General features: G+C 33.3%; 1 protein-coding gene across 1 annotated transcript in view; it reads right to left on the bottom strand.

Annotated features, from left to right (window-relative positions):
- Positions 1-13,763, bottom strand: part of Cep290 (centrosomal protein 290) — a 96,492-nt gene that overhangs the window by 72,087 nt on the left and 10,642 nt on the right. Inside the window, exons 7-13 of the mRNA XM_055627832.1 lie at positions 9,371-9,424; positions 8,380-8,532; positions 7,230-7,412; positions 6,237-6,326; positions 3,883-4,005; positions 2,650-2,773; positions 435-607 (exon numbers count right to left, since the gene is read on the bottom strand). Of these exons, the coding sequence (XP_055483807.1) occupies positions 435-607; positions 2,650-2,773; positions 3,883-4,005; positions 6,237-6,326; positions 7,230-7,412; positions 8,380-8,532; positions 9,371-9,424 (900 nt within the window). The remainder of the gene's footprint in view (positions 1-434; positions 608-2,649; positions 2,774-3,882; positions 4,006-6,236; positions 6,327-7,229; positions 7,413-8,379; positions 8,533-9,370; positions 9,425-13,763) is intronic.

The raw sequence follows: 13,763 nt of genomic DNA, 5'->3' as shown, positions 1-13,763 counted from the left end.
ATATATATTTTATACTAATATATATGTCCATGTAAATATGTATATTTACATATACATATGTATATATGTAATATATAGGTATATATGATATAGAAAAATATATATTATATATTACATATATACATATATGCATGTAACAATAATAAAAAAGAAGCAATGAGAGTAAGGAGGAATATGTGCAGAGGGTTTGTAGGGAAATAGGAAAAAATTATGAAATTATAATCTCAAACATAAAAGAAAAATAATAAAAATGAATTTTTTCTTTTTTAAAAAGAAAAAAAATTCTCTTGGCATAAATAAAATGCTTGAAAGTTTGAATAGTTTAAAATCAAGAGAGATACAGAATACTTTCTACATGAAACACAAAAAAAGCCACAAAACAACCTGGGTGTCAAGAATAATTTTAGTCTCTTTGACAAGATAAAAATACTTACAGATTCATAATCTTTTAATCTCTTCAGAGCCTCAACCAATTCTTTATCCTTTTCCATAGCATCCGCCTCAGCCAGCTCTGCTGTTTTCTCAGCCTCTTTTGTTTTCTCTTCTAAAATTTGCACTTTTGAGTGAATTTTCATATAATGAGTCTGTTGAAAAACATTTGAAGTACCTACAACATGAAAAAAGAAACCATGAACTAAATTAAGTATTCTTTCCTATTAATCAATTGTTCCCAAACAGGGACAGAAGCAGTATGGTACAAAAGCTTATGTCTTAGGTCTTATATTTGTAAAACCAAAGTACTGCTTTGGTTTTATTAATAAAACCAAATTAAAAGTAGAGTTGAGTACAATTACTCTAACTAGAAGAATATGGGTTATAAAAAAAGGTTGTAAAAGCCCACTTTACAAAAGATGCATTACTGTGACAAAGAAACTTAGTGGCAATAATAATCAACTTTTTTTTTTTTTTTTTTTTTTTTTTACCACTATTCACGGTAAAATAGATTTTCCAGCTGGAAATATGGCCAGCCTAAAGTTTCAGAATTCTCTCCTCTGTTTCACCAATGGAGTCTGACCATTAATCTACAAAAATTAATTATTTCTTCTACACTTAAAAACTTTTTAAGTCTTTCTTTCTCCCCAGACTACCTCATTTTTCATTCTTTTGCAGAAAAAAAAAAAAAAAACTCCTAAAAGATTTCCTATATGTCTTTTCTCTGTTTTTTTGTTTTCCTTGGATTGAAACATTACTTGATGATCATTTTCAGTGCCTTGAACTACCACCAGGAATGAACAGCTTATTTCTCCTAGATGATATTATCACGCGGTTGTCAGGACTATACATTCTTATGGTGTTCCATCTCTCTGCACATTCATTTTAGTCTTCTTTGATTCTTTTGTTACATCCCATCAGCTTCCAAATTAGAAGCAGTCTCAGAGATCCATTTTGAGTTATTTTATAACCTATACTCCTTCCCTTGATGACCTCAACTAGTCTTGTCACTTGAAACTGAATTTTTGTAGAGATTACCCCCAAACTTTTATCTTTAGCCTAAACTGTGTTCAAGAAGGTTAGAATCTATATGCAGGTTTCTACTTAAGACCTTCAGCTGGTCACCTAACAGACATTTCAAATTTTGCATTTCAAACAGTACCTCATCATCTCTAACTCTGCCCTACTCACAGTAAAAGTACTAATGAGTATCTCTCACATCCTCCATCTAACTCCACTTCTATCACCTTCAAAATACAGCTAAAATTGACCACAGTTAATGCCACTGTTAGTGTAACACCCTGTCTACTAGGTTATTCCCATAGCCTTTTAGCAGCTCTCCCTGTTTCCTACCCTACAACTGCTATAGTCTATTGCAGACTTAGCCTAGGTAAGACAAAAGCATTCCCATCTCTTTTACCTAAAATAAAAAAATCAAAGTCTTTACAATAAACCATAAGACTTAATGGCAGGGATTTTAGCATTTTTTTTTTTTTATCTTTTGTTCTGCTATTTTTGGTAGATCTTCCAGCTACCAACATTTACCTAATTGACTCCTTTCATGCAAGTGATTTTGAAGACACTCCCACTGGTTTCAATCATACTGCTTACTCCTCCTCTACTTCCGTTAAGATTTTGTTCAATTATGTCCAAGGAGACTTACAATTTGTACATGACTGCCTGTGCTTTTTTATCTTCAGCACTTATTATGTACCCATGAATTTATTGTGAGTTATCTGAACTACTACACCTAAGTATACTTTAATGATAAAGTTTTATAGAAATACTGGTATTTCAAAAACTTAAATTAAGAGGATTTGGTGTGATAGACAAAATAGTATGACTTAGAGAATAGAATAAGAGATTTTTGTAGAACTATTTCAAATGCCAACACACAAAATTACTGCTGAAAATAATTGACAAATGTTAACGCATTCACAGTTAAAGCACCTTTGTTAACTATAAAAGATGTAAAATAAAGACAATCTATTTCCAATCTCTGAGTAATTTTCATCATGAGGGAGATAATAGAAAAGCATACATTGCAAGTTTAAATGCTAGAAATACAAACTGTAATTAATATTTTGCATACTTATTTTTAAAAATTTATAATTTAAAAAATACTTCAGTAGCTTAACATAATTTTATTTTTATAAAAACAATCTTTTGAAACACAATGATATATGAAAGTCATTTACTTAAAAAACATTAAATTACCTTTGTCTTTTTGAAGTTCATTTTTCAAATCTTCAATAATAAATGTATTTTTTTCCATTTCTTTTGTATACTGTTCTATTTGTTCAGTAAGCATCTTAATTTGGCTGTCTCGTTCCTGGATACCCTATAAAATATTTTGAAATATCAATTAAATATTCATTAACATGAACACAGATTTTTTTTTAATAAATAAGAGAATATATTTCCTTATGGCCAAACTGTTTCTTTTAAACAGCTGAAAAGTTGTTTAAATAAATAAAAATTACATTTATTTATTTGTGTGTGTGTGTGTGTGTGTGTGTGTGTGTGTGTGAGTGTGTGTGTGCATGGGTCTGTGTATATGTGTGTGTATGCAGGTGTGTAGAGGTTAGGTGACATATTGTAAAAGTCAGTTCTGATTTTCCATCACATGAGTTCCAGGAACGAAACTGAGGTTGTCAGATATGATATCAAGTGCCTTTACCCACCTGGCCATCTACCAGAGCCAGGAAACTAAGTTTCTTATATATTCCTCAAAATTCACTATACAATTGTTATTATGCTAATATGTAAAGGTGGAAAAAATATATTCTAGAACGCCTCAATATTTATAGATTTTATAACTTCGGACATAGTATTTTTTCCTTGTCACCCACTGACTCTTGTATTTATTATTTTATATGTCTGTATTCTATGCTCTTTTTTTCATCCAATTTAGCTCATAAGCCTTTTGCACTCCATTGAGAAACAACTTCCTCATTATTGTTCTCATTCCTCAGCTATATCTCAAATTATATTCTATCTTTAGCACTTTAACTGGAAAAAACATACATAAGAAAAGTCCAGTTTTGTTTGCTTGTTTCTTTTTCTGAATGAGTTTGTTTCACTAAAAGCAAAACCTTTAGGTATCACACACAGTATTATCACACTCTGTTTACTTAGTTTAGGCATAAGCTATACAATAATAAACATTAATAAGAAGGTAGAAGGGTATTTTAAAATTTACAGGTTTTTAATAATTGCAGACTGGCAATACATAGTAATAATATAAAATGTAAAATAATTATATTCTGAAGTATAACTCTCACTCTACACTTGATTCTAATTTTGCCTCCCCCCATTTGGGAATGTATGAGAATATTCAAAGTTTGTTACATACTCAGTAATGGAAGCCACCAATTAGACACCCTAATAAAAGAAGAGCTTGGATTTTAACATAATTTCATGGCATTTCAAATCTTTAGTAGGGTTTACCTGTTTCAGAGCCATAATGTTACTTTTATCAGCATCAAGTTGGGCATTTTTAAGTTTCTCTCTCAGATTATGCAACATTTGCTGGTATTCAATGATTTCATCATCTTTAGATGACAAAATTAACTATAAACAAAATAAGATCTGTTATAAAAAGGAAAATTAATAAACCACTCTTTATTGATAGTTAAATACTCATAGTACATTTAAAACAATACAAAAAGTAAAATTCTTTTTTTTTTTTTTTTTTCAGTGTGTGGTGTGGAGTGTCTTTGTGTATATGTGTGTGGGGGCCAGGGGTAGATGTGTGGTAGCTTTCTCTTGAGTTAGGGTCTTTCACTGAACTTATGTCTTACAAGTCAACTAGACTGACTAGCCAGTGAGCTTTAGGAATCTGACTGCCTGCATCCCCCCATGCTTTAACAAGGTGTTAGGGATCCAAATTTTGGGTATCGTACTGTCACAGATTTACTATATTGACAACATCTCCCCAACCAGAAAATAAAATTTGTTTAATTTAAAAAATGTCAGCAACTACAAGCACTATATATACAGTTTGGAATTCACAATTCAGTCCTTAAAGAAAACTCTCTAGGTGTCAAACCTCACTTCTAAATGAAAAGTTATATAAATGCAAGGTGTTTAATATAAGATATTTCTTAAGTAAACATTAAAATGTCATAGAAAAGTGTAAAATACCTTCAATAAACGAAAGGGTATTTTGTGTTCTTAGCTACAGGGGCCAAAAAATCATAAAGATGTTTATTAAAATCACAAAAAATTGTTCATAAGAGTCTAAATAACAAAACAAAAATACTGAGAAAAGGTTTTAGATATTTAGACATGCAACAGTTGAAAGCGTATGTAGCTAGAAAACAGCTCAAGCAAATTTAAAAAGGGGAGTACAGAAATACTCAAATTCAACACAAATTTTATGTAGTAAAAGTATATCAGTATTAAGTATGAGAAGGATGAACTATTCAGTAAACATTGCTTGAATAAAAGTCATTGTGCTGCACCATTACTGTTTTTTTATATACATGCTTCAAATATTTAAAATAAATATAAAACCAGAAGATACTAAGAATTAAGTGAAAAAAGTTTTCCTTTTGTTTTTCCTTTTTCAAAGTGTATTAGCTGATTTATTTATTGGCGTATTATTTATTTCTTTATTTGTATTTCTTTGTTTGTTTATCTGGAGATATTGTCTCCCTACTCAGAAGTCTACACTGGGCTTGAATTCAGGACCCTCCACGTTCTGAATAATAGGATTAGGCAGATTCCCTCCAACCTAGCAATATCAGGAATCTCTAATTATAATGAAGGTCAAAAACCATTAGAATATAATAAGCTTAATTATGCAATACAAAAATAAGCACTTCATATCAAAAATTATGAGAATCAAAAGGTAAATAACAGACTAGAGGGATGTATTTGCAATTTAGTTCACAATCATACTTGTAGCAATTGATTTTACCAAAATATTTCTATATCTGCAATATAATATATATCTAAAACTTCTCATTAAAACACTGCTTTCAAAATAAAAACTAGAAACTTTCTAGGGGACTAATTCATTATACAAAACTTAAATAATCAAATGCGATTCAAACAACTGTTTTTTTCCAAAGGTTGAAAATCACATTCTACAGTTGAAAAAAAATCTGACTTGTTACATGTTTGCTGTAAGGAACTGAAAAGCAGTCATATTTAGTCATTCATGGACTGGCTGTTGCTGTTTACAAGGGAAACAGCAGCCCAGTGGTTACAATATTGACGGGATAGCTAAAACATTAACTTTCTCGATCTTCACAAATTAACTGATCCTTTCATGATCCATTCAGCTTCATCCCCATCACAACTACATTTGTTTAAATAGATAATCTGACCTTTCCAGATAGTAAACAATTTCTAACTGACAACAAGGTCTATGTGGGCATGACCAGAAGTGGAGACACCGGAAGTAACAGGTTTTACCCTAAGAATTACTAATTCAGTCATCTCAGTTCATTCACAAATAGCAATCATCATAAGCCTAGCTTCTTGGAAGGGATTGGATCTGAAATTAGATGAGATTGGAACTTAGAAATCAGGCACAGAAAAGGGGTACTCTGAAAAGGCTTCCAAATGATTTATTAAAATCTTTTCCCTAATTTTATTCCTGATTAATCTTACCTTGAAAGTGCTTGTTAATAAATGAGCTCAAGGACTACTTATAGATGTTTTAAAGCTTTTATAGCCAGGACATGTAATAAACTTAACAAAAATGTTATTATCTGATGTAAATCTTTAAGAATCAAAATTGAAGTTAAATCAAAATACAAAATGAGAAAAAGTTCTATCAATTGAGAAAGTACCTTCCATTCTTCTACTTTTGCATTGACAGCCATCATGACGGGATCATCCTCTTCATCCTTTGCTTTCAGAAGATCTGTAAGCTCTCGCACCTAAGGGTAGCAATTAGTTCGCAGCATAGTGCAAACCAGTGGAATTTAGTGTTATTACAAAAGCAATTTATTTATACACTAATATATGCTTGCAGATAGATTATATTACATACACGATTCATTACTGGTATAGTCTTATAGATAAAGGTGACATTTAATGGCTGTCCTAAATGTAACTTTAAAATCTGAAACACTTCAAAATGGACACTTTTTATGCTGCCTCAAGTACAATATTTTATATCGCATTTCCTGTGCTATATTTTAGTTAAAAGACAGGTATATAAATACTATATTCATCATATACATATCAAGGGCATATGAAGCACATATGAATCTAGTGTTTAGACCTTTAATTTATCCCCGAGATAGCTCATGCATATATGTAATCTATATTACTTCCAAAATCTAAAAAAATTCACAATATAAAACATTTTTGATGACAAGCATTTCAGATAAATTACATACTGTGGTATAATTATTTTATTAGTAAACAATCATATTATTAAACATTATATTACTTCTAAAACACGTTTATCCCATATAAATAATAAACAAATATTGATTTTTGGATATATTCTCAGTTTTTTAAGAAGTAAAATTAAATATTGTAGCCACTAGATTTTTTTAAAAATCTGCATAGCCCTAAAATTATTTATAGCAGTTCTATCTACACTCACTTGAGCATTATTTACATTTCTCAAATAGCAAGAATTGCAGGTGCATGTGAGACAATTAAAGAGCCCTTGTGGACAACTATTATGAGGATGACAACATATTACTATATTAAGATAAGCAACAAAATCAACATTCTAGAAAATTAAACTATTTCTAGTTTCAAATGCACAGCAATGAAATCACATGAAGCTTATGAGAACAAGGCTTGGTTTCAACAGTAACTCTTACTTGAAGTCGATAGTGCTCATTCTCTTTTTTAATCTGGTCCATAATGCTATCTGTTTGATGCACAATGGCTTTCATCCTGTTATATTCATCAGTCATCTTCTCCATCTCCTGGACAGACTCTTCTAGGTTTTTCCTCATTTCTTGGTTCTGAACTTCAATTTTCTCATTAGCTTCTGTTAAGGTCTAAAAATGTTAAATATACTATTGCTTTAAAATACTTTTACAAGAAACTGAAATTTATACTAAACTGTAATTAAATAGAGCCATAGGGCTTCTCGAGGAAAAAAAAAAAAGATTCTTTATAAACCATTAATACCATGACATTGGCCAATTAAGGCAAATCTCAATTGTTCTTGGTGCCCAAGATAGACAAATATAAAGAGTAAATAAATAATTGAAAACTCAAAGAAACAATTTGTTTTTTGTTTTAATAGAACATGGTATAGCCAGAGAGATGTGTCAGTGACTAAAATATTTGCAGTGTGAACATGCAAATGCACATAAAATCAGATTGAGCATAGCTCATCTTTATTCCCAGTGCTCCTACTATAAGATGGGAGAGAGAAAACAGGTGACTCATTGGAATTGTGAGCTAGACAGTTGGAATACAGAGAGGTGAACAACAGAGGGATCCTACCTCAAATGAGGCAGAAGCTGACAACAAATACCAGAGGCTATCCTCTGATCTCATCCCACATGCTGGCACCTACTCACACATACAAATGCACAGACAGCATTATACACACACTAAAAAAACACCTAAAACACTCAGTGGCTGGCTCTTTGATCACCTCCTCCTGATGGGGGAGCAGCTTTAACAGGCCACAGAGGAAGATAATGCAACCAGTCCTGATGAGACCTGATAGACTATGGTCAGATGGAAGGGGAGGAAGATCTCCCCTATCATTGGACTTGGGGAGAAGCATGGGAAGAGATGAGGGAGGGAGGGTCTGATAGGGAGGGGATAAGGGAGGAGCTACATCTGAGATATAAAGTGAATAAACTGTAATTTATAAAAAAATTAATTTATAAAAAAATACACAGTGGCAAATACATAATCAAAAAACAACAAAGAGGGATAAATAGTAGATTACCAGCCTGGTAATAAAGTTTCTAAAACCATTGTTTTGAACTGACTTACTCATTTTACCTGAATTTCATCCAGATATTGAACAAGTTCATAGTTCTTTTTAGACAGCTGTGATCGGTAGTCACTATCCTCTCCTCTCCTTGACAAAAGGGACTCTTTTTGTGAATCTATTTGTTTCTGGTAGTCCACAATGTCCTGACGAAGCTGTTCATTCTGAGGTTAGAGCAGGTTAGAGCAAACACAATAGTTGCCCATTAATAACACATTCCAGAACCAAACAGGAAAAAACAACAGGATAACACTACTGAGAAGGACAAAATTCTACCTGTTAACTAGGTCTCCCAGAGCATCTCTCTAAACTCCCAGTGTTCTACTACCCTTACAGCCTCACCTTTTTCTTTAGACGTTTGTTCTTCAGGAAAGGACAGGAAAAGGATAGTTAGAAATGAAAAAAAGCAACACAAATTAAAACTAACATTTATAAATCAAGGGGAACAAGAATAAAGAACATTTTAGGACAACTGAATATATTATTTAAATTAGCCAAAATAAATAAAATTATAAGGAACCAAAAAAAAGAACATTTTAACTAGGTTAAAAAAAGTTAAACAAGAGGACACAGTAGGAGAGGCTATGAGAAAGAACAGGGATGAAAAAAAATTTTATGATCATATTTTAATTAAAATATTTTTGTTATCAGACAGAAAATTATTATTTAATGCATAAAAGTAATACAACTTATAAAGATTTTATAAGTAACAAAATTACGAGAATGCTGAACAAACAGCTGTGAGAAAAGACATCGACTCAACTGCTCAATTAGTAAGATGGCTATGTAACAGGAAGCAAGATTTACCACACGGATCTATGGGAGAGGTGAAATACCTAATGGCTTAATATTTTGGTTGACTTTGGAATTCCCTGAGCAAAGTCATCATAAAATGAGCTAGTATAACTACTATCAGTTATACAGATTACAATCTACTAAGTAAACATTTTAAACAAGTAAGTCTTTGTTAAACCACCACAAAATCGGAAAGTCTCTACTAACCTCTCTTCTTAACTTGCTGTTTTCATTTTCTGCCTCCTCATTTCGAAGAGCCAACTAAAACAGTAAAATAAATAAATAAATAAATAAATAATAAGATGATGTAACTCAAAAGTAATTCAAATTTTAATCCCATATTTAGCTTGTTGATTTTAATTCTAAATCCTTTCCAATAGAGAACATTTAACTACTAAAGACTAGTAAACACTTCATATCACACTGGGACACAAATAAGAAAATACTTTACCACCTTGAGTCTGGTGCCTTAGATCACTTGGCCATCCTGACACCCATCCTCACTTAGAAAGACAAATGGGATGGACATTGGATGTAGGAGCAAACAAGTAATAGGACAGGAGCCTACCACAGAGGGCCTCTGAAAGACTCTACCTAGCAGTGTATCAAAGCAGATGCTAAGACTCATAACCAAACCTCTGGCAGAATGCAGGGAACCAAAAACAAAGGGGGTGGGGTTAAAATGATCTGGAGAGGACAGGAGTTCCACAAGGACCAAATATATCTGGGCACAGGGGTCTTTTATGAGACCATTTCTCCAAACAAGGACCATGTATGGATGCAACCTAGAGCCCCTGCTCAGATGTAGCCCTTGGTATCTCAGTATCCAAGTGGGTACCCTAATAAGGGGAACAGGGACTGTTTCTGACATGAACTCAATGGCGGGCTCTTTGACCTTCCCCCCCACCTCAGGGAGAAGCAGCCTTGCTAGGCCATAGAGGAGGACTTTGCAGCCAGTCCTGAAGATACCTGATAAACCAGTATCATATGGAAGGGGAGGAGGTTCTTCCTTTTCAGTGGACTTGGAAAGGGGCAGGGAGGAGATGAGGGTGAGAGGATGGGATTGGGAAGGAAAGAGGGAGTGGGATACAGCAGGGATACAAAGTTAACAAACTATAACTAATATTAAAAAAATAAAAATTAAAAAAAGAAAATTTTCTCTTTGCACTTTATAAGCTATCAATACATAACAAATGGCAGATAAATAATTAATAATCTGAAATCAGATTGGCCTAGGTTTGATTATAATTCCTACTTTAGTATGAAAAAGCTATTTACTATCTCTTAAATCATTTCATCTCTTTTGTTGTCATGAGGATGTAAAGTTCTTATCATGATGCTCAACAAACAGAACAGCAAAAAATACTAAATGTTGTTTTCTTAACCTAAAACAGTTCATTTGTGGCAGTTTCCTTTTTCTTCTGGGCAGAAAAAAATATTATAATCAATATGATGCTTTTTTATTACCTATATTCCATAAGACATCCTTTTATGGTCTTTTTTATGGTCTTTTATTTTTCTGTTTTCTGTCTTATTAGAACAAAAACTCCAAACATGAATATATGCAGCAAACTTATAAGCAAATCTATAAGGAGGCTTATGATGGTTCTTTAGAAACTAGGGGGCAGCAGCTAGGAAACAGAAGACACTATTAGGTCAGTAGAGGAAATCTGATTATAGAACACTATGGAATCAATATTACATTTCCTGAACTTCTATTTTGGCTGTGTAAGTGAAAACTTACTTTTGGAGACCTACTTAAGTGTAATGTATTATTATGTCTAAAAGTAAGTCTCAAATGGCTCAACAAAAGCAAAATGAGAGATGAAAAACTATATGTACAAAGGAATAACAGAAATATTAATTGATGAATACACATGAGGAGAATATGAAAATATTGGTTTTTTGACAATATTTATAAAATTATATTTTCTAAAATAAAACATTTAAAGAAAGTTCTTAGTAACATCCAAAGCAAATGTAAATTTTAAAAGTTTTGATAGGAGTTAAAATAATGACTATTATTATTATCTGGTGTAGTAAGAATTTTGCAATTTTGATTTCTTTAAAAACACAAAAATATTACGGAAATATTTTCATTTTAATCCCAGGTGTGGGGATACGGGACTGCTTCACAGCAGGTGGCTATGATTTGCTTTGTGCAGGCCTGATTTTGCGGCTGCAGATAGCTTCTGTGAATGTGAGACATTTGGAATTCTGGGAACTTTTCAGAGAATATACATATGCTAGGGCCCTAAGAGTCAGGGTTGCTGTTGCTGCTGTTGTTGGGTGGTTGGTGGTCAGATGCTGTTGGTTGTGGTTTGTCAAGTAGTCTTGGTAAAAGAAATGAGAAATAAGAAATTAGATATTTTGACAAAGATCAAATTTGTCCCAAGGAACTTGACACCCCTAATCAGCAGGTAGTAGTCTAACAATAACACTGCCCCCTTTCTTTCCTCTCTATCCTTTATTTTTTTTTCCTAACTAGTGTTATGAGGTTCATAAGGGTGGAAGAGAGAAAAAGGAACACACAAAATAGCAAACACTGGTTACAATCTGGTACTATCTGTTCAATCATATTCTAAATTGGAAAATTAAGAATTTAACACTCAAGAATTCAATGTTATTCTACTGTTTTCCATTCGCTTCTCAAACTCTTCACTCTTGATGTCTTTCTTTCAGAATATCTTCTTCATTATTTTATTAAATATTTGCCAGAGATACACCGTAAGATCATTGTTCTAGCTTCATTAATAGCTGTGAAGACCAATACACTCTCATGATTTGTCCAGTGTCTACTGTGAATACGAGATTCAAATATTTCTTCTTTGAGTATGTCCACAAAAAAACTCAAATTTAACTGTACAATACTGAAACAATAATGTTCAAACTCTAAACTATTTAGTGTTCGAAACATGCCCATACCACAAAATAGGCAGACTCTCCATTACTCTCCTTCATCAATCACCACACGCAATTACTTCTCTTTCTATCAAGCATGTGTCTGTCTTCTAATCCCGTCAGTTATTGCCTTAGTTAGGCCACCATTAGTACTTGTCAGAATTATTACATATGCTTCCTTACTGACTCTGACCCTCTCCAGTCCACTTTAAACAAACGAGTAAGTTTTAAAAGGACTGATCTGAACTATCCTTGTATTCAAACATTCTGTTTTGGTTCTTTAAAAGAATTCCTTAGGACTTGGCCTTTCCCAGGAGTTCTGGAGAATTAAGGCTGAGAAGGTATACAGATTTTAGTATGTTTATCCTATATTATTTGTTTAATATCCACTTATAAGTGAGTATATACTATGTGTGTCTTTCTGTTTCTGGGGTACCTCACTAAGGATGATCATTCCACTATTTGCATGCTAATTTCATGATTTCCTTGTTTTTAATTGCTGAGTAGTATTCCATTGTATAAATGTGCCACAGTTTCTGTATCCATTTCTCAGTTGATGGACATCTGGTATGTTTCCAGATTCTGACTATTATGAATAAAGCTTCTATGAACATGGTTGCGTATATATGTCCTTGTTGTATACTTGAGCATATTTTGGATATATGCCTAGGAGTGGTATAGCTGGATCTTGAGGTAGTACTATGAAGCTAAGCAAGAAGGAGGACTCTGGGTAAGATGATCAGTCCTCATTCAGAAAGGCAAACGGGATGAACATCAAAGAGGAAGAAACCAGGGAACAGAACAGGAGCCACCACAGAGGGCCTCTGAAAGACTCTACCCAGCAGGATATCAAAACAGATGCTGAGACTCATAGTCAAACTTTGGGCAGAGTGCAGGAAATCTTATGAAAGAAGAGGGAGATAGAAAGACCTGGAGGGGACAGGAGCTCTACAGGGAGAGCAACAGAACCAAGAAATCTGGGCCCAGGGTTCTTTTCTAAGACTGATACTCCAACCAAGGACCACGCATGAAGATAACCTAGAACCCCTGCACAGATGTAGCCCATGGCAGATCAATCTCCAAGTGGGTCACCTATTAAGGGGAACAGGGACTATCCCTGACTTGAACTCAGTGGCTCGCTCTTTGATCACCTCCCTCTGAAGGGGAAGCAAGCAGCCTTACCAGGCCATACAGGAAGACAATACAGCCAGCCTTGATGAGTCCTAATAGGCTAGAATCAGATGAAAGGGAGGAGGACCTCTCCTATCAATAGACTAGGGGAGGTGCAAGGGAGGAGATGAGGGAAGGAGGGCAGGATTGGGAGGGGATGAGGGAGTGGACTACAGCTGGGATACAAAGTGAAAAAACTATAATAAATAAAAATTCATTCATTCATTTTTTAAAAAGCTGGGAAGGAGAGTGGTTGACAGCACATTCTTGAGTGGGACTATCAATATTCAAATCCTCACTATCATTTCTTTGCTGCAACAATGGGCACTTATTTAATTCCTTCTTTATCCCTTTATTTCTACCATATCAGAAATGATTTCACTCTCACATGTTAAGTAAAAATAAGGAATGATAAATTAATGCATAGAAAGTATGTGACAAATGGTAAAAACTCTACCTGATCTATATTTCAAGTGAGTAATTGAATATTTCTTACCTGTAGCCTTAGTGAATGATGCACCTTCTATCC

Source organism: Psammomys obesus, unplaced genomic scaffold (assembly GCF_907164565.1).
Source record: "Psammomys obesus unplaced genomic scaffold, mPsaObe1.curated_primary_1811, whole genome shotgun sequence".
In the NCBI taxonomy this organism is placed as follows: Eukaryota; Metazoa; Chordata; class Mammalia; order Rodentia; family Muridae; genus Psammomys; species Psammomys obesus.
Note: the sequence above shows the minus strand (reverse complement) of the source record. Positions and strands in the feature narration are given on the sequence as shown.